This window comes from Uloborus diversus, chromosome 10 (assembly GCF_026930045.1).
Source record: "Uloborus diversus isolate 005 chromosome 10, Udiv.v.3.1, whole genome shotgun sequence".
Classification (NCBI taxonomy): Eukaryota; Metazoa; Arthropoda; class Arachnida; order Araneae; family Uloboridae; genus Uloborus; species Uloborus diversus.
This window is the reverse complement of record NC_072740.1, coordinates 82,450,806-82,476,925: the sequence shown is the minus strand read 5'-3', so window position 1 is coordinate 82,476,925 and position 26,120 is coordinate 82,450,806. Positions and strand designations below refer to the sequence as shown.

The 26,120-nt window shown below is 34.0% G+C and overlaps 1 protein-coding gene across 2 annotated transcripts in view; it reads right to left on the bottom strand.

The window, feature by feature from the left end:
- Nucleotides 1–225: 225 nt before the first annotated feature.
- The window catches only part of LOC129230978 (aquaporin-11-like), a 47,094-nt gene continuing 21,199 nt past the window's right edge, over nucleotides 226–26,120 (bottom strand). For both annotated transcript variants that reach the window (XM_054865218.1, XM_054865217.1), the window contains exons 4-6: nucleotides 24,088–24,172; nucleotides 22,454–22,592; nucleotides 226–585 (exon numbers count right to left, since the gene is read on the bottom strand). In XM_054865218.1, the coding sequence (XP_054721193.1) occupies nucleotides 404–585; nucleotides 22,454–22,592; nucleotides 24,088–24,172 (406 nt within the window). In that variant the 3' untranslated portion in view covers nucleotides 226–403. The remainder of the gene's footprint in view (nucleotides 586–22,453; nucleotides 22,593–24,087; nucleotides 24,173–26,120) is intronic.

Genomic DNA, 26,120 nt, shown 5'->3' with positions numbered 1-26,120 from the left:
ATCAGAGTGGTATGAACGCTTACCAAAACCAGATAAATGGATTTTGCCCGTTTCCTTGAAGCGAGTAGAGCACTTATTTACATCACTAACAATAAATCAATTGGAATTTATCTGCTGTTTCAAACGATCATATTTCTATCATTACAAACATGCTTTCATTCATGTTTCTACATTGTAATGACAAAGAAATTCTTTCGGTAATTAAAACCAACATAGTAAGAAAACAAGGATTTAAATGAGTTTATTTCAGCAATGCAAAAACCAACATCGCATTTTGGATGTTAAGAGAACAACACGATTTCTGAATAATGATTAACGATAGTAAATACTCTTCTTTTCTGGCAGTGGAAGACAACACATAAAACTTAATGATAGGAAGACTTGAAATAATGATTTATCACAATTATAATTCTTTATACTTTTCGGATTGGCTTCGGGCTTCATACACAATTCGTGCCATGAATCCACCGACCAGACAGCCAATCCAATAAACAACAAGATGCTCTACTAGAGTATTTCCTTTACAACCTAAGGTGAGTGCAGTGGCAAGAACTGGATTGAAAAAGCCACCTGTTGTACTCGTAGCTATGAAAGAATCACAAAAATTAGTTCGAATGACAAATTAAATATACAAAGTTTTAAAATATAAGTTTAAGTACCATAAGAAAAGAAAAAGGTGATCGTAAGACATCAAGTTATTGATTTAGGCTAGGCGTTCTTTTTGATAGCTCTTTTCTACTGATAAAAAATTTACAGCATTAAAAATTCAAAATTTTAATTTTTTTTTAACAATGCAACCAAGACGTTAAGATTGAGAGGGTCACTAGAAGAAGAAAGACAAATAAAAGAATTCTATTAGATATTAAAATGAGCTGTGACAATGATGACTAATAAATTTCTCTGAACCGTACATTAAATAAATGTAACCCATAAATAAGTTTCCTAACAGAAGAAAAAAAAGGAAAAAAGCAATTCTACAGGTCTTAAAGCAAAACGGTAAGTACAGTCGAACTCGTTTATAACAAGCATGAAGAGACCATGATATTTACTCAACCTAGTGAAAAACATTTGTGAGTGCTTATAAAAAAAACGGTTTCGGTAAAATTAAAAAAAAAAGTATAAGTGAAATTTTTTGATGAGATTATTCATCATTTTTTTTAAAGATTCACGAACCTTGGAGAGGATGTTAACTTGAACTACTTATCGTGCCGTTCATTATTTTATTTAGCTGCTTTAGTTTGAATTAAAACTGCAATATGCCCGGGAGAAGTATATTCTACATAATAGGAAGAAATGCTCATCATTACTTTTTTTTTTTTGCAGGATTTGTGACTCATAACTAACTTTCGGTTGACTTCAGAATGTTGTGTAAAAATTTCTGAGAATGGATTAGCTGGGGGGGGGGGGGAGTCAATAGAATGTGATGGATCAAAAAAATATTTCTTGTTTTAATCAGGCAGGGATCAAAGTCATCCTATACATGGCACGATTCAAAAGTAATAAGCCTTCGTTTCAAAAGACATATTTATTTAGCTGATCGATACAACTGACTAATAGTTTTAAAAATTGGCACCTCCTGCAACAATGTACTTCTGTAGGCAGCTTTTCCATGACTCAAAAGCATCCCTGAAGTCCTGTTCCAGGGTATCGCAAGGGCAGCCTCGACGTGTGCTTGGATTTCCTCGATAAAGTCAAAACGTTTCCTTTTCAGTGCTGATTTTAATAGTGGAAACAAGAAGTCAGGAAGCCTCAAGCCGGGACTGTAGGAAGGCTAGGGCACCACGGGAGTGTGTCGACATCAGACCTTCTTCAGTCAGAACTCTCGGCACAAGTTTCACGCAGACTTTCCACATGTGTAACTTTTCCGTAACAATGCGTTGTATCCGATAAGTCGAGGACTTTTGCTACTTGTTCGAGACTCAAACACCAGTCCGTGTTCAAAATTCACACAATCGTTGCACATTCACGTCAGTACCGGCCGAGGACGGGTGTGACGGGGTTCGTCAGTCACCACTTCCCGGCTTTACGAAAGGCCTCGTGCCACTTTTCTACTTGCGGATAGGACAGACACTCAGTCCCAAATGCCTGTTGAAGCATTGCGAACGTTTGGGAAAGAAACCGGAAGCAAAATTTGATCTCTTTGCGTAGCTCTGACGAGCTTTCCAAATCGCCGTGTCACGCACCGCCGTATAGGGTTTGCTGTAAAAGCTGATGTTACCACTCCGATAGCTGGGAGGCAACTGACCTGCGTTATGCTGTAAAGCCAACAGCCACCAACACTGCCGCTGTCTAGCGGAGCGTGCGTCAGTATAACGTTAGGGTCATTACTTTGGATCGTACCATGTATTTCCTGTATTTTTCAAAAAAGGTGAAAAACCATCCTATATTTAAAAAAAAAATCCTATAATTTTGGTACTCCAGAGGAATTTTTTCTTATTTTCTCTGCATTACTATAATCTAACGCCACCATTGGTCGCTATTGGGTCTCTCTGCTGATCACATGTTTGTAAATGGTTCAAAATGTGACTCTGCGAGAGGGCGTAGTTTGTGTGGTACCAGTGGCGGATTCGCGGAGGTGCTATAGCCCCCCCCCCCTCCATGAGGTTTGAACTTACACTTGGTAAATTCAAAATTTTACAGATTTCTAATATTTTGCGAATTATATACGTTATATATAAATAAATTTATATAGTGGCGTATTAATGGAAGGGGTGTGGAAATAGGAGAATGTAGTCCCTTCTTCCATGTAGTCAAAATGTAAAACTGATTAAATTGCAATCTGTGCAATGGAATAGAAAGGCTTGGTGAAAAATTTTCTGTTCTGCAATCAGGGTTTTTAAATCTGAAAGTTATTACTTTTAGACCAGTCATGTATATTTTACTTCATCTCTAGGGTAAGGGGGCTTTACCCCCTCCCCTATGAGGTCAAAACAAATTTCATACTGTTGAAACAGGGTTGTCTGTTAAACAGCGATGGCTCTTGGACCTAGTTTAGCCTCCCCCTCCCCCTTGTTTGAGTTTTAGGACCGCCACTATGCGGTACTAGGACCTACGCTCCTTTCTTCCCCACTGCAAATAAGGACTTCCTTTTTTCATGCTTTTTGGGGTCACTATATAGTGGTCAGGAGTAGAGATTTGCTCCCTCTTTACTCTTGCAAATAACCACATCGATAAGTATTGAAATTTCATCTTTAACACGAAAGATGAAAAGCCCCACTACCCTAATTTGACCAAACTTTTTGAGACTGTCCTTACTTTCTCTCATGACCAAGCTTTCACGGGGAGATTCTTTTCTGTCAACATAACAATTGTAACTGGTGACAAGCCAAGCAGGAGTTAAGACACTATTGTGGGTCTTAAACAGGGCCGATCCTAGCAGGGTGTGCACCGCACAAGGGCGGCCAAAGCAAGGGGCGGCCGTGGGCTGCATCATATTGTTCTTATAATCAAGCAAAATTCCTCACGAATTTCTCACAAGATAACTAATAATACGTCGAATAAATATGCTAAATTTTAAATGTTCAATTATCAAAGTACGTAACTGTCGATTTCCCGACAGCATTGCATAGTTTAAGAAAAATAGAATATTAGGGAATATTTTGTTGGTCCATTATTCATCAATATCTACTCTTTACACACATGCTTCATTTGGTTGCAAAATTTGTGACAGAACCGTTAATCAGGCATGGATACAGGGGAGGAGAAATGAGGGAAATGGCCCCCGACCTGAAGCATAAAAGGGTGCCTTCTAAAAGGAGCACCGAGGGCGGCCACTAATGTTTACCCCCCAAACTTTTATAGACCTAAACAATGAAGACATATTTTATTTATAAAAAAAAAAACAAGCGATACTGATTAGATAGTCTTGCAAGCATTTCAACAGCAAATTCTGTGTTCAACAATCGTGGACGGGTGGAGAGAAAGTGGATAATTGCGACTCCCTTGGGAGTCAAACATATTTGAATGACGAACTAAAATTTTGTAATTTTTCCCCCTTTACGGCAATTTTTTCTAATTAAAATCCCTAATGAACTGCCCTGTTTCTGATCAGGAAGGAGGACTCTTTCACCGGGAAGCAAATTTAAATGTGCTCCAAAACGAAGATCCAAAAGGATGCCATAACCTCCTTGACGAGACTAAAGAAGGCTTAAAATTGCGTTTCTAGGACTTAAATTTCGGAAAATTTCACTGGTTGAACCACCGATCTTAAGGACCTAATCAAGTCTCTGATTCACCCCTTCCACCTTAACTTAATCAAACATAGCCTAAAAATGTAGGCTCTAAAATCCAAAATGTGTTTTCAGACGACAGCTTTTCCTAATGTCATGAAAAATTGCTTAATGACATTTTTCGGATTTATTTTTCGAAATTTTTGCGATGGAGGGCCCCGATATTTATTGTCAAACATAACTACCAAAGAGAGTCTCAATTAGCGTCTTTAAAGAGGCCTCTAATCCCACCCCCTAACAAACTAAAGCGTTTTTCAAACATCAGTTTCAAGAACTTTCGGAGAAGGATCCCGGATCCCCCTTTCCTCCAACCCTATCACTATACACCTCAAAATTTCGTTTTTAGACGGTTCCGTGGAGTCACAGAACCCTTCCTGCCTAAACTAGCCTGAAATTGACTTCAGTTTCAAAAAACAGTTCGTGAGGGCACACTGAACCCCCGCCCGCTCTTAGTCTCATCGTTCTCAAACAATGCCTAAAATATGGTTTTGGGACTTCAATTCCTAAGAAATTCCGGATTAGAACTGCCTGACTTACGTAACTTTTCACGGCAGCAGGGCATACCCATCAATGGTCGAGGTGAGGTGGACAAAAGGTCAGTAGTTGTATTTTTTAGATATCAATATCGAAAAATAACCGAAAGATCCACCGAAGCTTCCCAGTTTCGTTAACGTCACCAAAGATAATATATAATTGCACTTTTAGAAATATCCGCATGGGAGCCCCAAAACCCTTCCTTCCCAAAAATAGCCCATATAATGGATTTTAGTTCCGAAAAATATTTCGTTTCAGAACATTTTCACGTTACCCCTATCGTTTTTAAATATAGTCAAAAATGGGTTTTTGATACAATAGTGCCGAGAAACACCCGGAGGAAGGCCGCCAGATCCCCTAAAGTAAAGCAAAGACAGCCTAAATTTGCGTTTTAAACTTCAATTTCGAAAATTTTCGATTTGAGACGATTGAATCTCCCTCCCTCTAGCAACGTCAACAAAGGTGATCCAAAATTGCGTGTTTAAAACTTTAGTTTCGGAAAATTTTCGGGAATAGCGCGATCCTTCCTAAGCTTCGATCACCAAAAATAGTTTCAAGTTGATTTCAATTTTGAAAGAATTTTAGGAAAGAGCTCCAACATTACTTTCCCCAGAAGTATCGAAAAAGTTCCTAAAATTGCGATATTTGATGTCAATTTTGAAAATTTCTCCATGGAGAAATTTTTAATGAATATAACCAACTCTTTTGTCCTTGCAACCGAACACAACCAAAGATGAACTAAAACTATTTTTCACACGCCAATTTCGATAATCTTCTCGGAGCAATCCCCCTCCTCCGTCCTTCCTCTGATGTCACTGAAGACAGACTATAAAATGCGTTTTTACGACTAGTAAATTTTGGCATCTATTACTTTTAAGATATAAATTGCACCTTAGGAGTTTCCTTATAGTTTCCCTATAAAACTTTTCTTCCTTCTTATAAATTCATCATTCTTCTGTTTCCTTTCTTTCTTTTTTTTTTTAAATTAGAACTTGGTATAGAAATTTGAAGAAAGATTTATATGGACGTTAAAGATATGGAACAAAAGGAAAAAGAAAACCGGCAAGAAATAAGAAGGAAGAAAAAAATGGACCCTATAAATCGATTGATGTAACAAAAGAAAAATCTTCTGGAGATAAATTGAAAAGGTTTAAGGAAAGCACTTATTTAGCTTAAGCAATGATAGATGAGGAAAATACCAAACTAACATTAGAGCTCAAACGTAAATGTATGACTGACATTGAGGTGGGTAAAAAATTATAAATGCTGGTAATAAAAATTTAGAAGCTGCTCAGAAAGATCAAGTAATTCTATTACTCTAAGCTAATTTGTTACTAAATCATTTTCAAATTAAATTGAAATAAAGTGTTCTTTCCCAAAATACTGTCGCCATTTTTTTTAATGTATCTAATATTCTTTTCAAAAAATGTCCTGTATTTTGTCAGTTGGTTGTTTGATCCCTGAATCGGGTTATTTCTCGTTAAAAACAAGTTATGCCCAGAAGATTTTCATAGGAAAAATACATAATGTGGTGCGCCTTTTTGAATAATTCATCCCTGGGATTTTTTTTTCTTTTTGAGCAAATAAGAAACACTGATAATATGCAAATGTAAATAAAAAATCAATAATATTCTTTAAAAATACTTTGCTTTAAAAGCAAATCCGGTTTCAGTCAATGTGGCTTCATTTCTTAGCTCACCAGTAAACTTACACTGTTAAAAAAAACCTGAAAGTTCAAATAGTTTTCTGACTGATTTTAACAGAATATTTCCGTAATGCTTCAAAACGCATTTTTTTTCCTTACAACAACGAAAATATCACGAAAAGAAATTTCGAAAACAGAATTTTTCCATTTCTAGGATTGCCGCTGTGCTGTACTTTGTTGGTATTCTGATTAGCCTTCAAGTTATAATAAACATCACTTTTGATAGTGCTCATTAAATCGCACTGTTACATGTTGTTAATTAAAAGCTTATATAGAATAACAACTCAGATGTCGTAGACAAAATAGTTAGCTTGCTATTTAATGTCTGGAGAGTAATATACTCGTACGTCGAAATTGTTTTTTCGCCTTTGGGCTTTATAGGTTTGGAAAAATGTTCGCGCCATTTTCAAACAGGCAGATGTGTTTTGATCGCCCTGGTGATTTGACGTGGGTTTTACTGAGTCAGTATTAGAATATTATTGCGGTGTATTATTTTGCTCAATACTTGGAACAATTCTATTCGTTAGTCATATTGTGTGTTCTAGCGGTGAGAATAGTTTTAGAACCTAGAGTTATCCATTTAAAATAAAGACTATTGGATTACTTGTATCCAGATGCAATGGAGATACTTAAATTTAGCGCCGCTGGTCAGATGTAAGTATTGTTGAATATCTTTGTACATGTTAATATACAAATGTGTTTTTCGTGTTAATATGCATTTGATAGAATTCCGATGGTAGCTGATTTAGAATTTATAGAACTATTATAAAGTTATTGTTTTTGCTCTAACGCATTGTATTCATGAAAGTCATTAAAACGTTAAATGCCAACATTTCGTATCAACCGGCGATTATCGTGGTGTGCGAGCAAGACAAAAAATTACTCAGTTTTTTTTTTTTTTTTTTTTTTTTTTTTTTTTTTGACAGATTGAAAGTAAACATTTTAAATCTCTAAATAAAATCATTTCTTGCTGTTATATTTTTTGCGAAAAGGCATAGCAGATTGTTAATCTTTGAAAATACAATTAAAATTTTGACAAGAATAAGTTTTCTTGACTACTTAGAAATCTGGAAACATTCAGTACTCCTTTCGGATTTCATTCATAATAATAAATATAAATTACATAATTTATTTTATTAGGAACTCATCCAACAACTTATTTGAGATTATTGCAAGGTTCTTGTAAAAACATTTCGGGTAAAACGAACTGATGTTCAGCCTAAGTATAATGATTATGCACTAAAAATCTATGTTGCTATTCCAATGAGTGAAAAATGTGGAAATCACGGGGGGGAGGGGAAGGTATACATCATCTGAGCCAAAAATTCTTCACGTGTATGTCAATGATTCTGTTTTTAAACACAGTAAATTTGTATGCGGTACTCTCCATCAGGTATATTATTCCATGATAAAGTCAAACGGTTTTCAATGGTATTTTATTTGACTCATTCTGCAAATAAAAATATTCTTTTTTTCATGTATGCTTTTCCATGCCACGCCAGAATATGTGCGAGGGGATGTCGAAGGAAATATCGAACAGTATCAGCATCAAAAATTGGTGTTATATTCAAATCCACTAATTTCCTTGTTGGTACTTTTCGATTATTTTTATTCATCTGAAGGTGCAAATTTCAAGATAGATGCTTGAAGAAAGCTGTATGGTAGGTAAGTTATCAAGCAAAAATTTCACTAAAAATATATTTGAGTAATAAATACAAATTAAAAAAATAATAGTTTTTGAATAGTTAACTACTTTTCTATTATCTATCATTTTATAGGATAGAAAAACGAGAATGAAATTTCAGTAAAATATGTGAAAATGAGAAACGAAAAAATAGCGCAACGAAGAATCAGGAACCGAAAGTTCTGTAAAGACACAGAAAATTTAAAAACGGAAAAATAAATGAACGGAAAATTTAAAAACGGAAAAATGGATCAACGGAAAGAAGAGAAAAGGAATTTTCGTTAAATCACGGGAAATTTATAAATAGAAGAACAGAACTAAACGGAGAAATGAGAAATGGAACTTCTGTTAAGTCACGGAAAATAATTTAACGGAAACGTGATATTTACGGCAACTTTGCTGCCGGTACTTTATCCGTTATTTTCAGGAAATTTTTTTAACAGTGTATGTTCAAACATAACAAAATAAAAACTTTTTAACAAAAAAATTGAACCGCCGAAAAAACTGAAAAGCAAAAAATAATAAACCATTTTAATTAAACCTTAATAACTAAGTTCTTAAACTGATGTAAGTATACCTAAGTATATATTTTTGTATTAATTTAGAGTTTTTAATTAACCTTAATAACTCAGTTCTTAAATTAATGTAAGTATACCTAAGTAGTTTTGAGTCGGTGCCAAACAAGCAAATTAATTATTTTTGTAAAGCGTGAGGCGCAGCGGTGGCGTATGGCGACACGCCCCTTCGCCGGAAAATACCGAGCGTTCACGAAGTTAAACCCGAACGTCGTCGATATGTCTCGAAGAAGCACGTGTCGAGTATTTGGCTGCTACTGAGCTTTTGCCTCATATACAACAGTCAAAATGTTTATATCATTGTTCATCATACTGAAGAAGGATTTCTCATCTTGTTAAAAGCTCAAATAAATGGTTTTGTGGGTCATAGTATTATTCAGCGTAAGTATGGCATAACAACTGTAGCCGTTAATTGCATACATGATCCTGAAGATTTTTCTCACTGGTTGTTTGCCTCTCTCGTGCGAGGTCCCAAAGGTTTCAAAGCTCCAACGAGAGATACTTTTTGTTGTATACGATCTACTAGTATTCATGATTTAATGATGGCGTGTGGCGGGAGCATTTTTTGAAATATTTATGTTTATCGCCGGACATTTCACATTACATTGCTAATTTTATTTGGTTTTTTCTTTAAATTTAGGTAATTTAGGGATCTTTGTTTATTTATTGTTTGGCACCGACTCAAAACTACTTAGGTATACTTACATTAATTTAAGAACTGAGTTATTAAGGTTAATTAAAAACTCTAAATTATTACAAAAATATATACTTAGGTATACTTACATCAGTTTAAGAACTTAGTTATTAAGGTTTAATTAAAATGGTTTATTATTTTTTGCTTTTCAGTTTTTTCGGCGGTTCAATTTTTTTGTTAAAAAGTTTTTATTTTATAATTTTTTGTGGCTATAAGCTACTAATGTGGCTATAATCTGTATGCTTATATTTTTGATTACTTTTAAAATATCTACCTACCTTACTTTAGCTATTAACACATATATATATATATATATATATATATATATATATATATATATATATATATATATATATATATATATATGTATATATATATATATATATATGTAATATGAAAAATCCTTTGCTAGGCCTTTTCCATATTAAGTTCTGTTCACTTATATGTCAGCGCATATGAGTCACTGACATTATTTATTACACACTTAAATGCTTCTCACACCATATATGGCTATGTTGTGGGCTCAGATGAGATTCCCCTTAAAGTACCTACCAGACACTTTTTTTCCCTCCAGACTTAAGCCAGCCTCTGTCTGCGGTGCAAAGCCCAATAATATTTCGTTATTGCAATCTGCTCCTCCTATATAGATCACGTGAGATCACATGATCGAGGGATAATTATCTGTAATCTCTAAATGATATTCCCTATATAAAAATCGTGGCACAACTAAACAAGTTAGTTAGAAGAGAAGTTCCTGCTGTTATATTCCATGCAAGAATAAAGATGTGATTAGTGAATGTAGCTCTGTCCTCTTCCTACGTGGTAGATTATCACGCCACAACACTGCAACAAGATTCGTAATGAGAACCAAGCGGCGGTTCTTACAAGCCGGTAGGATGATAAATGAGGGCAGAGCTGTAGCATTTTAAAATTTTTACAGCATTGAGTGATTTGCGTAAGATAATACCATGCTTCATCCGCAAGAGGATTTTTTGCTTCAAGACATCGAAACAGTGTCTTTCGGAGTTAACCGCTAACAACAGTGAAACCACTTCAGAATATCCTAAGAAAGAAAAAGAAAATTTTAAGTGCCAGACGGAGACCAGAGATCATTTCAGTGGAACTCCAGCGAAGATTTTTCCGAGTGTTGGTGCTCAGCGCATTTGTTGAATGTGAGAGTGTGACCCATCCAGTGTGCGAAAACATCATTAGGATCCACTTGCTGGTGATAAATTGTGCCACCATATGGTTTACTGTGATGATCAGATGAAAGGGGCTTCGCTCGTTGAAAGTTCGATTTGCAAGGATCTCTTGTGTGTTTTTTTTTCCCTTTCGTTCAATTGAAATCTTGAGATCAGGCTGGTGATTGAGTTACATTTGTTTTTAGATTTCGGAATATGATACTTTTACGTTCTTGAAATACGTATTTTCGTTCATATTGTGATTTTTAGGGAAAGGTTTTCATGATCTCTTTACATTAATTATGGTTAATGTGTATAATATTTATCGTCCAAGCTCTTTAAAAGGCTCATGCCGTTATGGTAGTATTTTGTTTGGTTGCCAAAAATGTTTCATGTGATGTAAATGTGTTTTCTGTTCTGATTTAAAGTAAGATAGTCTCTTCTGTGGTACTATTTTTATGTGTCTTTAATTTGTAGCACTTGTTAAAATTTTACTAAATAATTTGAATATGAATGTGGAAAGTAGAAGAAATGCTTTAAAGTTTGATGAAATTAGAGATAATAATATTGCGTAGTGGCAAAACTAGTCAAAACCTTGAAATAGAAAATGACCCAGGAATAGTCCCTTCTAATAAAATTATTCAAAAATGGAAAACAAAGAATCAAATCGAAAAGATGCGGAAACTCAAGCTGAGGTATCGCCTGAATTAAACGTAAATAACACAGATGCGGAATGCCAAACTGTTACTGAGAGAAAACAAGAACTAAATTTAGCCGGGATTTCTGCTTCTGAAAATGAAGCAAAACAAACAAATACGGGTAGCAATCCAGAAATCTTATTGTTTGAGCCAGAGTTGGGAATAAATTTTTCAGCTTGGTTAACTCATTTTAACCAACAAACGAACCTAAATAAATTAAACGATAGCTGGAAGTTAAAAAATTTTCAGAAATTTATTCGCGGATCCGCCTTAAAAATCTATATTAATCAATGTTTGTGTTGCACTTCTTTTCGCGAGATAATAGACATTTTTGAGGAACATTATTTCACCCCGATGAGTAGTTTCACAGATTCCAGAACTTGAGATTCTCGGGAAACGCCAAAGAATTATTCTCTTATTTCACTGAAAAAGTAGAACTGGGGAGGAAAATAAATCTCAGTAACAAACATATTCTAGAAGGGCTCTCAGATGGGTTACCGCAACAAATTAAACCTTTTCTGCTAATTAAAGACCCGCAAACTCCTACAGAATGGCTTCAAGTGGTCACTAAGATAATTAACGAGGTACCACACGAAATGTCAAAAAATGAATTTAAGACCAAGACACAACAACCAAGTGCTTATAGGGGACCTACCCAATTTTATCAAAACTGGGTACCGCGAAACCAAATGCAAAACAATTTTCGGCAAAACCCTAATTACGCTCACCAAAGTAGAAATAATTTTCGACCAAATAATTTTAGTCAACCACAGGACAAACGTCGTGTTTTAAACCAAAATGAGGAAAAGAACGCCCGTAAAAAACAAACAACACATTATACACTGGAGCTACCTCCTAATCCTTGTAAATTCTGCGCACAACAAGGAATTATTAACGCATATCATTGGGGACAAACCTGCATAAATAAACCAAATACCTCGACGGTTGAACCATTACTAGAGTCCCCGAATAAGGATAAACAATTTAGGGAAGGAGAGGAAAATTCAAATGAAGCATGACAATTACTAGTTCCCGGGTATATAGAAGGCGAAATAATCTACAAAAGTGAAAAGAAATTATATAATGAAAATAAATTATATAATGAAGTGTACACTAAAAATAAAAGAAACTCGAGTTTATTACAAAAGATTTGTTTAAATTTAGATACAGGATCAACCTTAAACATTATTCCTAGTGTGATTGCAAAAACATTAAATGTCTCGATTGAAGAAAAAACAATCGTGAATGTTAAGCAAACCCAGGGAATTCTGACACTTAACCGAACATGTACGCTCCACCTTAAAGTTGGTAATATCGTTAGACCGGTGGAATTTTTTATTCTAGACACCGATTTACCATATGCCATATTAGGTTTAAAGAGTTGCATTCGATTTCATTTAGTCATTGACTGTATGAGACGGGTCGTTATGCAGGATCGGAAAAAACTGATCACTTTTTCTGAGTCCGCGCTAAATGATGTGTCTTTGCACACTTTGCCTGAAATCAAGGTTAAGGACAGTGAAAATAATGATCCTGGAAATCAAAATACTAAATTAAAGAAAAGTAAGCGTAGGAAAAAAGTTAACAAAACTAAAAAGAAAAAATGTTTTAAGGAAAATCGAACTGAAAATAGCATAAAAAAGGCAATTAATAGCACCAGTAATCAAGAAGGAGAAAAAAAGAAAATTCGGAGAAGCGAAAAAAATGATCCTCTTCATTTTTCTAAGGTTTCCGTGTTGGATTGCGTGGGTGGAGGCATGCGCTCACGTCAGTCAATCAACGGAGATTCGGAAAACGGAGAAAATGCGGATCTGAAGGAAATGCTCCAAAATTATGACGATATATTTTCGATAAATAAGTATGATGTTGGAACTATTAGAATTGAACCACAACGGGTAAGGTTAACATCCGACTTACCGGTGACATTAAGGGCATATAAAACGTCCCCTAAACAACAGGAAGAAATTGACAATCAAATTCGAGAATTGTTAAAAGCAAAAATAATAAAAGAGAACTTACAAAAAGTATTGATTATTACATAATTTTACCTCAAACTACAATGTCATTTTAATTGTACTGTGTTTTTATTAGTAACTGTAGTGTTTTTGTATGTGTAACGTGTATAAAGTTATAACAGAAGATTGAAAAAAAAAAAGGAAAGAGGTTGCAGATAATTTCCCGTCTTCATTTTTTCCCCCTTATTCAATCCTGACGTATTCTTTGGGGGAGGGGGGATGTAATATGAAAAATCCTTTGCTAGGCCTTTTCCATATTAAGTTCTGTTCACTTATATGTCAGCGCATATGAGTCACTGACATTATTTATTACACACTTAAATGCTTCTCACACCATATATGGCTATGTTGTGGGCTCAGATGAGATTCCCCTTAAAGTACCTACCAGACACTTTTTTTCCCTCCAGACTTAAGCCAGCCTCTGTCTGCGGTGCAAAGCCCAATAATATTTCGTTATTGCAATCTGCTCCTCCTATATAGATCACGTGAGATCACATGATCGAGGGATAATTATCTGTAATCTCTAAATGATATTCCCTATATAAAAATCGTGGCACAACTAAACAAGTTAGTTAGAAGAGAAGTTCCTGCTGTTATATTCCATGCAAGAATAAAGATGTGATTAGTGAATGTAGCTCTGTCCTCTTCCTACGTGGTAGATTATCACGCCACAACACTGCAACAAGATTCGTAATGAGAACCAAGCGGCGGTTCTTACATATATATATATATATATATATATATAATCGTATTTTAACAATTATCTGTTGCGTTACATAAATAATTTTTAAAAAGCAGGCTTTATATACTAACATAGGTAGGCCTACAAAAAATGCTGCTCGGATGAGGAAAAGATGTTTAGAAGAATCTATTAATGAGAAAGAAAAAAGGTTGGAAGCAAACAGAAAGAGAATTACATTAACACATTCACAGAAGAGTTTAGGTCAGCGCGAGGAAAGACTGTCTAGAATGAGAAGCTACAATAACGATAGGTTATTGCAAGAAAGTGATAAGCAGCGCGCTCGTCGTTTAGATATGATAAGAGAGCGACTTTCAAATGAGAGTGAAGAGCAACGCGCTCATCGTTTAGATCTGATAAGAGAGCGACTTTCAAATGAGAGTGAAGAGCAACGCGCTCATCGTTTAGATCTGATAAGAGAGCGAGTTTAAAATGAAATTGAGGACGAACGTATGCTGCGTTTGGATGCTGCTCGTAACCGTTCAGCAATGGTGGTACTTCACGAATCTTTCGAGGAGAGAACTAATCGTCTGAGCGCCATGCGACAAGCAGCTCGCGATCGAAGAAACCAGTGTAACGCAGAAAACTTTAAGAAATCAATTAATGTTTACTAGTCGACCTGTGCGGAACTCCGCACTGTGCTTCGAATCGTTTCATAAGGTATTTCGCTCTTTAAGAATTTCAAAGGAAGAACATTATGAAGAAGAACCGAAAAAAAAGTAAGCGCAGAAGAGAAGGCATGTAATTTAAAGACATCAGTAACAAAACCTCGTTAAATACAACGTTGTGATAATTTGATCATCGCTCACCTTTTGGTCGTACATATTTTCAATTCAAACATAAATATCATTAAACGTGGCTGAGTAGTGACTCGTGAAAAAGCAATAATTGTGCATGTAAAAAAACAGGTTGTGGCAAATACAGTCCTGCCCATGTGAGCATCTGACGGAAAAAAAAGAAATATTAAAGAGATATTTATTGGCATGGATTCGAATTGGCGGAATTCTGATTAACAGCCCGACACCCCAACAAACCTAGCAATTGCGCCTTCCTTTTCGAAAGCTATTCATTGAAGGAATGCGTAGTAAAAAACAGCAAAATAGCTTTTTGCCAAAAGAAAAAAATAATAATAATAATAATAAGATCATGCTTCTATGTTTTGTCATTAACCAGCATGATACGATTTAAAATTATTCGAAAAGCATGGAATTTGATTAAAGAATGACGAAGATCTCACGTAGCGATTGAAACGAACATTCTAGAGAAGTAATAAATTAGATTGAAAATAAGTGTTTTTATCTTTGAATATTGAACTATTTCACATAGAAGGTTGCTTTAACCGTTACGGCTTAAATGCCCGCACATGTTTCTCTTTTAATCGAATACTTAAAATTCAAAACCGAAACCAATTGAACTGAGTCCGTTTTTTAAGTGTAACTTTTCGAACGTAGACAAAATGTTTTTTTTTTCAGCAGAATGTAGAGGAGTAGAAAATGATTTCTTGCTAATGAAGTTAATAATATTTTAATGCTTTATATCGTATTCGCTCGAATAAAAACTTCACTGGGTGAAACTCGTAGTTTTAATTTGGCGTAGTATTTTTTCATTTGTACAAAAGGTCGAACACTGCTATTAGAAACATCTACATTTCAGCATACAATGAAAATGTTTTTCTGCACAAAAAGGATTTCCTTTTGGTAAATCTAATACTTTTTTATGCTTACATTATGCTGAGTGGTCTGAATGTAGTCAAAGCTTAAAAAAAAGGAAGAACACCCTTCGATTAACAGTCAACTTATCCCAATGATAACTGTAGCCTGCATAAAGGAGTCGAAACACCAAGTAGCATTCCCACTGCATTTATTTTATTACGTTTGTATGTTATGAGTACATGTAATGCGTAATACTAATATAAATTTGATATTATATCGGACAGCCCAAACTTGCCCGAAGTTCAGATAGTTTATAGCCGAACGCTGTACCGAAAAAAATTTATCAATTTAGCTGAACAACTAAGTCCAGTGCTTTTAAGCTTTATTAAAGCATGAACACACACACAGGCTTTTTTTTTTTTTTTTTGCCGAAAGCGGCGTAAAAAATGGAAAACTGCATTAGAACTTTGCTTTTAAAAAATGCGTAAGAACTACAGGCAGCATCAAGGTTTTGAAACAGCAAGGGGCGTTTTCGAAAACTTGATTTTTCGACCGTAAGTCTATTTTTCTTCATTAGCCTGCCTGATAAGTTTTAAAATGAGAAGGGAATAATATATAAGATAAGATATTGAAGAGACATTTTTTTATTCTTGAAAATTTTTACAATTTGTTACCGCAGGCTGCTTGAACCGTTATGACTTAGATGGCAGCACGTGTTCATCAGTTAACAGCACGTTTAAAATACAAAATAAATTGAACAATGCTCTTTTTTAAGCGTAGCTTTTCGAATGTAATAAAAATGTGATAAGCTATTTGTTTTTTTGCAAAAAGAAGAAAAAATATATTTTACCTTTAATAATAGTAATTTTTGTAGTAATTTTTTTATTTGTACAAAGAGTCAAAAACTCATTAGAAGAATATATATTTCAATATACGATTTATTATTTTTTTCTGAACAAAAAACAATTCTATTGTAGTCTGAAATCTTAAACCTGTTACTTATATTTTCGCTTACATTATGCTTTAATTTTCTTACCACAGCCAAAGCTTAAAAAGAAAAAAAAAACGTACAATTCAGAAGTAATTTGGCACAAAGTCACTTCAAGTTCTCATATCAGCAAGGAGCGTTTCCTTCTCATTTATTCTATTCCTTCATATTTGTCATTCAATTAATTAAGTGTTCATGTAATGCGCGATATTTCTCTAATTTTTTGATGAAGATTGTCCGGACGCGGGCCCGAACACGCATTCTCCTGGTTACGAAGAGAATGCTCTGCCGATCAAGCTATTCAGCTCTGTCGGTCATAGCGCAAATTAAAGTTATAAGTTTAACCGAAAACCTCATTCTGGTTCTTTAAAACAGGTTTTTCGGCTGAAAAAAACAATTTTTAGACCGTGGGTCTATTTTTCGTCAGTAGCCAGCACCATAAGCTTTAAAATAAAGCGTAAATCAAAGAGATCGGTCAAGAATTGAGGAAAATCTGGCGTAGAAACCAAAAACAGGCTACAGAAATAATATATAAGGATGCTGACTTGTCGTGTTCAATATACAAAAAAAATTTGTATCCTCAGCAACGTAGGAAATTGCAAACTAAAAATTTAGGCTCTATTTTGCCTAACGAACTGGTAGCTTTAGGTAATATAATTACTTGTTCACGATGCTCAAACAATATTAAAAAACATAAAACTCCACCCCAGGCCTATTGGAACAAAATGTCGGTAGCTGCAATACCTACAGAAATTGATGAGTTATCGGAAATTGAGAAACGTTTTATTTGCAGAGTAGTGCCATTTCTTAAAATAATAAAAGTTCAAAATCGTTTGAGCCAAGACTGGTGCAAAGGGCAGGCAATCCTTTTTGCTCAGGATGTGGTCGAGCTGGCGGAACAACTTCCGCTTGAACCTAATCAAACTGGATTAGTGCTCGTAGTAGAAAGTCGTGAAAATTTAGAACATTCTAGGGAGTTTCAAATTAATATAGGTAAACTTCAAGTGGCATTGCAGTGGCTCCTAAAGAATAATGCACGGTATAAAGATGTTCGTGTGCATTTTCCTACTGTGATCGATATTTCTACGATAACACAAATTGCTGACGAATTTGCATTTTGTCATCTATTGTACGTTAGCTTTGTTGTACTAACTTATTTGGTTTCCGCTGAAAAAAATATATAACTCCAACATTTTCTTATTGTTAGTACTACTGAATCCAACACACATTTCTTCAAATATCTCGAAAACTCATTTCTGCAGATACTGCCGCTTACCTGCCCACGGCAGTACACACGAGAGACATACAGGTCTGAAGCTCATTCATTGTGAGCTTTTTTTTTTTTTTGTAATACCCAACTCAGAATCAAAAAATCTTGGAGTAAACAACTAATCACCCCCTCTCCCCCCCCCCCTTAGGGTAGGAATTTTCCCCTCAAATTTATAGGGGAATTACTTCAGGCTATACCCTTTCTAATAAAAAAAGAATATTCAAAATCGGACTATTCTGTAAAAAGTTATGTGTGGTCATACATTAAAAAAAATATATATATACGTGTCGACTTGAGAACCTCCTCCGTTTTTTCGTCGGTTAAAAATAGTATGTCACCATCACTAAACTTCGCCTTTTTTTTTCATACAAATCCTGAATATAAAAAATGTTTGACGACTGGCACTGAAAACTAACCCTAATCACAAGTACCAGAGATTGAGAGGTCTACACTGCCGTGTGCAGGTAAAGGGCGATAACTGCAATTTTATCTTTTTTTTTTTTTTTTTTTTTGCATTTTGTCATCATTGTTTGTACGTTAGCTTTGTTGTACAAATTAACTTATTTGGTTTCCGCTAAAAAAAAATATAATTCCAACATTTCCCAGTTGATAGTACTGAATCCAGCGCACAATTCTTCAAATATCTCGAAAACTCATTTCTGCAGATACTGTCGTTTACCTGCTCAAGAGAGTACACACGAGAGACATACAAGTCTGCATCTCATTCATCGTGAGTTTTTTTTTTTTTTTTTTTTTTTGTTATACCCAATTCAGCATCAAAAAATCTTAGAGTGAACTACTAATCGCCCCCCTTTCCCCACCCTTAGGGAAGGATTTTTTCCCTCAAATTTATATAGGAACAACTTCAGGCTATACCCTTTCCAATAAAAAAAAGAATATTCTAAATCGGACTATTCTGTAAAAAGTTATGTGTGGTCATATACAAAAAAATCTGTGAGTGAACAACAAATATCTCCCTTTTCCCACCCTTAGGGTAGGAATTTTTTTTCAAAATTTTTATGGGACCACCTTCGGGGTATACCCTTTCCAATAAAAAAAGAATTATCAAAATCAGACTGTTCTGTAAAAAGTTATGCGTGGTCATACATTAAAAAAAAATATATATATAAGTGTCGAATTGAGAACCTCCTCCGTTTTTTCGTCGGTTAAAAAACTTCCTTTTATTGCTTCGAGAAAACTTTGAACGGAAGTATTTTATTTTACTCTTTTATAACTGGATCATCCTTAGATTATTACTTCATTCATTGAGACATATGGTGCGCAAAAAATGGAGGGAGCGAAATATCAACACATTATGTTATTTGGGTATTTCATAAATACACTGTTAAAAAAATTTCCTGAAAATAACGGATAAAGTACCGGCAGCAAAGTTGCCGTAAATATTACGTTTCCGGTAAATTATTTTCCGTGACTTAACAGAAGTTCCATTTCTCATTTCTCCGTTTAGTTCTGTTCTTCCATTTATAAATTTTCCGTGATTTAACGAAAATTCCATTTCTTTTCTTTCCGTTGATCTATTTTTCCGTTTTTAAATTTTCCGTCCATCTATTTTTCCGTTTTTAAATTTTCCGTCCATCTGTTTTTCCGTTTTAAATTTTCTGTGTCTTTACAGAACTTTCGGTTCTTGATTTTTCGTTGCACTATTTTTTCGTTTCTCATTTTCATACTTTACTGAAATTTCATTCTCGTTTTTCTATCCTATGTTTAAAATTATATATAATAGAAAAATAGTTAACTATTCAAAAACTATTATTTTTTTAATTTGTATTTATTACTGAAATATATTTTAAGTGAAATTTTTGCTTGATAACTTACCTTTCAAGCATCTATCTCGAAATTTGCACCTTCAGATGAATATAAATAATCGAAAAGTACCAACAAGGAAATTAGTGGATTTGAATATAACACCAATTTTTGATGCTGATACTGTTCGATATTTCCTTCCAAATCCCCTCGTACATATTCTGACGTGGCATGGAAAAGCATACATGAAAAATAGAATATTTTTATTTGCAGAATGAGTCAAATAAAATACCATTAAAAACTGGTTGACTTTATCATGGAATAATATACCTAATGGAGAGTACCGCATACCAATTTAATGTGTTTAAAAACAGAATCATTGACGTACACTTGAAGAATATTTTGCTCAAATGATGTATAAGGGTGATTTCCGCATTTTTCACTCATTGGAATAGCAACATAGATTTTTAGTGCATAAGCATTATACTTAGGCTAAACATATCAATCAGTTCGTTTTACCCGAAATGTTTTTATAAGGAACTTGCAATCTCAAATAAGTTGTTGGATGAGATCCTAAGGAAATAAATTAAATAATTTATATTTTTTATTATAAATGAAATCCCGAAAGGAGTAATGAATGTTTCCAGATTTCTAAGTAGTCAAGAAAACTTATTCTTGTCAAAATTGTAATTGTTCTTTCAAAGATTAACAATCTACTATGCCTTTTCGCAAAAAATATAACAGCAAGAAATAATTTTATTTAGAGATTCAAAATGTTTACTTTCAATCTGTCAAAAAAAAAAAAAAAAAAAAAAAACTGAGTAATTTTTTCTGTCTTGCTCGCACACCACGATAATCTCCGGTTGATACGAAATGTTGGCATTTAACGTTTTAATGACTTTCAAGAATACAACGCGTTAGAGCAAAAACAGTAACTTTATAATAGTTCTATAAATTCTAAATCAGCTACTATCGGAATTCTATCAAATGCATATTAACAAGAAAAATACATTTGTATATTAACACGTACAAAAATATTCAACAATACTTACATGTGACCAGCGGTGCTAAATTTAAGTGTCTCCATTGCATCTGGATACAAGTAATCCAATAGCCTTTATTTTAAATGGATAACACGAGATCCTAAAACTATTCTCACCGCTAGAACACACAATATGACTAAGGAATAGAATTGTTCGAAGTATTGAGCAACATAATACACCGCAAAAATATTCTAATACTGACTCAGTAAAACCCACATCAAATCACCACGGCGATCAAAACACATCTGCCTGTCTGAAAATGGCGCAAATATTTTTTCAAACTTACAAAGCCCAAAGGCGTAAAAACAATTTCGACATACGAGTATATTACTTTCCAGGCATGAAATAGCAATCTATCTATTTTGTCTACGACATCTGAGTTGTTATTCTAAATAAGCTTTTAATTAACAAAAAGTAACAGTGCGATTTAATAAGCACTATCAAAAAGCGATGTTTATCATAACTTGAAGGCTAATCAGAATACTAACAAAGTACAGCACAGCGGCAACCCTAAATGGAAAAATTCTGTTTTCGTTACTTCCTTTCGTGATATTTCTGTTGTTGTAAGGAAAAAATACGTTTTGAAGCATTACAGAAATATTCTGTTAAAATCAGTCAGAAAACTACCTGAACTTTCAGGGTTTTTTTTTTTAATAGTGTATAACACAATCATTTGCTTACAAGCTGAATGAAAAATGAAACAAGATATAAAAAAATACTTATTTAATTTTTCCATGACGCGTATTCAAAGGCTCTACGTGTATGAAATGCGTGATCTGAAATCTCAAAAATAGGGCGTTGTGCCGTGTAGGTTATGCATAAATTTTTTTATATTTTCTGGAGTATATTTTATGATGTTACGAACCTTGTCAAGGCCAAAAATTTTATTTATTCTCCAAATTCAATTTTCATCTATACTATTAACGCTCTTTAAAAAATTAAAAATCTGTAGTCCTCCCACCAAAATTAAGAAGCATATTCATCTTCAACACATTGATCGATTGTGTGCTATTCGATCGAATTCTATCTACCAGTAGCCCAAAGCTAGAATTTACCTTCTCCCCTCATAGAAAGTAATTTCTTGCTGCGCTATTGGTAGGTAGTATTCGATCGAATCAAGCACGATTGATCAATGTGTCATTGAATTCGTTTCTCTGAATAATTCTGTATAGAAGTATCTGCAAGGGCTATTAGTACTATCTCTCATCTCAAAATAGAGAAGAGGTTTTCTTACAATTTTTCAATTTCGGTACTTACAATCGCTTTGCTGCTCACTCCTTCGTATGTCACGATACATAATCGAGTTTTACATAATAGGAACTTAATTTCTCTTGATAGAAATTTAAATTTTATGCCCCTTCTTACATTAAAAGCCTTTTTTGTCAGGAAAGTAGTTTCTGGACATCAAGAAATTTAATAGCATAAATAATTGATTCCAAGAAATTAGAGCTTAAAAACAGACCCGTCATTAAGAAATTTTCCATGGAAGAGGGGCAAAGGGTGTATATTCAATGCCAATTTTCTCTGAAAACAACACAAACCAATCCCACTTATATGCAAAAACACTACATTTTCAAAGCCAGAGGAGAAATTAATACCCCTGACCTCCCCCCCCCCCCCCCACTCCAAATGACGAGCTTGTCTAAATGGAATTCGCGGTACTAAAATGGAAGGACGCATACCTGCTAACACTAGAATTGTTGTAACAATGGCATTTGCAGATAATTGCAACTCCGGAATCCATACTGTGGATTGTAAGGCAATTATACGACTAATGAAAGTAATTATTCCTTCAATTAACGCTCCAACAGCCATATGTACCTGAAAAATATATGAATAAGAGTAGATAGGGGGAATAAAAAGGGACAGCTCACAAGGTATTTATTGATAAATGGTATGGATTTATCGATATTTAGTAGGGTCTGGTGGGGTAAAGTGGTCATAAAAACCAGGTTTTTCAACTTAGATAAACAATAGCTACAAAAATTTATTTAAAAACTTCACATTTTTTCTTTGTTATTTTGCATTACATTAATAAAGAACACTTTGCACTGAATTTTTGGAAGAAAAAAAAATGATTTGAATAACGTAACGACATTTTCTTTTTCATATGTGTCAATGACCTGGGGTGGGGTAAAGTGGTCATAGTTAAAAATAAATAAATAAATGTAAAACCATCATAAATAGTCATACTTTTTTTCTGCTCATCACACCAAAGCCTTTTGAGGAAATTAATTTTATTTAAATAAATTACAAATTTTTGATGGTCAACTATATGATCAAAAGTTGGTTCACCAAGAATTTTAATCATGTTTCACTCTTGGATTTCATCAATATCATCAGGGAAGGATAATTTCCGATGTTTCATTTTCTTAGGGAATATATTAAAGATAGCTTCTGAATAATGTATAAATTTACCTAAATTAAATAATAAGAAAATATTACACCCAAAGAGAGTTCTGAAAAAAAATGATACTTTATTAAATAAACAACAGGGAAAAAATTATTAAACTTTATCTAATATTTCTATGTTCAAAATAAGTTCTAAAATTCTACTTTTTCCTGAAATTTAACAGCTTTTTTTCGGGGAGGGGGGGATTTTTCTACTAGAGTGAATTTAAAGCTGTGATTGCAGAAAAAATGCTAAGAATTTTTCATACCTTATAGGATTACAACGTGTTCTTGAGGCATACGCGAAGCTACCTGCACAACCACTCTGATAAAAATTCTAATGAACAAAATTTTACGAAGAAGTTAAAAGAAACGTTCGTTCAGAATTTAAAATGTTTCAGAAACAAACAAAAAGATTTTTTTTCCCAAAACTAAATTTTTCCAGAATTAAAATTTGTAATTCAAAACTTAATTCCTAATTGTTAAATCTAAAATGAAAAAATTACCCCAATTCTTCCATTTATTTCAAATATATAATCTTTTATTTGAACTATAACCATTTTACCCCATTAACCACTTTCCCACACCAGACCCGAACTGTTTTTTGAAAAGTGAGAACGGTTATCAGAGTCATTATGAAGACAAAAGTCAATATATGAGAAAAGTGAGTTAAACTATGACACTAATACGAAAAAAAAAGAAAAAACATCAGAACCGTACATGACTTTACTGAAAGAGGGAAAAAAAAACTACTTTTTTTTTTTTTTTAATTCGTCTTTGCTTTGATATGAGTACAAATGAAAATGACAATGTACAAGACTCAAACATAAAAATTTGAATAGTTTATCTCAACTCAAGTTTCTGTCCTGTACTTGACACACATGAAAAAGAAATTTGAAAAAACAAAATTCTATTTTACTCGTACCTGTAGTCCAGCCTGGCATTCAGCTGCAGTATGTAGGGCTTCATGTTCTGCAGTCATATGGTAAGACCAGATGTATGTAATCCAACTGAAATAAAACATTGGATCATCCTTCTATCAGCTTTATCTACACGAAAGAAAAATGACTAATTTATCAAGTAAATTTTGCAACAATAGTAGGAAAATGTGAGGCAAAGTGAAATAGTTAAGATCAGGGCTGCGAAGTCGGAAGAAAAATTGCCGACTCTAACTCCTGGATTTTGAAACGTCCGACTCCGACTTTTTTATTATTTATTTATTTTTACTTATTTATTTATTTTTCAGTTCCCTCTTCCTCATGGGAAGAGGGGAAAACCTCTAAACAGAGATTGAAATATTAATTCCTTTTTATGAAATTTTCACGTTGTATTTTATTGTAAACCTAAGATTTTACAACGTTAGAAATTCAATTTGAAAATCAAATTATCCAACAGTTGCGATTTCTAAAGTGAGATTACTTAAAAATCCCATTTTAAAAAATTGAATTTTGCTCCCCTTTAAATATTTACACTGTAAAAACGATCCAGAAACGTTCCTGGAAAATAATGGGCAGCTGATGTGCCCAATTTCTGCCAGTAACCTATCTTGAAAAAGCCAGGAATGTTTTCCGCGAAAATTCAGTAACCTTCCTGAAATTATCCTAGAAACCTCCTGAAAAAGTCAGAAATCTTTCCGTTTAAAGCGAGTCGGGTCCCTGGAACTTTAGAGTAAACTTAAGTAGATATAATATGATAGTTTGGTACATTCCTGATTTATCAAGAAAGTTCCCAAATCAGTATTGGAAACATGGCCAAAGCTAAGACAGAATTGCAAGAAAGTATTGAGGATTTTACTCCCCGGCAATTCTTGCAAAGCTAAGTATTCCATAGACTTATTCGCTCCCTTTGGGAGCTTAATCAGTCTGGACGGGCCGTAATCAAACAGAAGCCGTTACACTTTAGAAATACGTTCAGTTAATCTGTGAACTGGGAGTTTAAAATATTTTTTACAACAGGGAAAAGTCTGCATTCGTGCAACTTTCAGCAATTCAGGAAACTTTTTGACAAAGATGCTTGATTTTTCCAAGAAGTGGATAAAAACCATTGAAATCCCGAAACGTCACACGGAAATAATCAGTAACGTTTCGGATTTTTTTTTTCAGTGAACTAACAGATGTTAATCAAATCCAGTGCTTTCAATGTTTAAAAGCTGTAACTTGAGGAGTTTTTTTTTTTTTGCTTGGTCAAAAAACTTTTCTTGACAGGGAGCGGTCCCCCCCCCCTACCGGGTGACACCCATCTGGTGGGTACCATCTCAACTTAATCTCACAGTTTATAAAAATTGAAATACTTTAACTCTGAAAACTTTCCTCAATAATATCCCCCTAAATCTTAAATTTCATCTTAAAAGTTTTAACGAAAATATTGCACTACATTTGCGGGGAGAGGTCGAGTACATATATGTCTGGAGCAAATTTTACCCAAAATACGGCAGTATACAGCTTTGTTCGAATAGCTTTTACTATAGCTACATTTCTTGGCTCAATTTTTAATTTTCGTTTTATTAACAGCTATAGAATAAACCTTAATAAGAAGATTTTAGGATTTAAAAAAAATATATTTTTTATCGGATCTTTTGGATTTGCGTTTTCGTACCAAGCCAACACCTATTTGAATTTACCAAGCACCCTCAGAAGTTTCCCGACTTGCTCAAGCGATTCATACATTCTTTTTACTATTTTATAACTGAGGTCGAGGTAAAAAATATATTATTATTTTTCTTTAAAAGTGATTACTTAGGAAATGTTAGGCAACAAAACTGTTTGCTGACAGTTGCTATCACTTAAATAAAGTTTAAAAAAAAGCAAACTGGGAGACGGCGTATGTAGTTGTTGCAGAAAGCTCAATAAACAAACAAGCCAGTTGGTTGCCACAATGACAAGCATTTTCTTATTAGTAGCATGTAATCAAATTAATAGGCAGTCTGTTTTTTCTTTAAAAAATGCAAGGAGAGTCAGT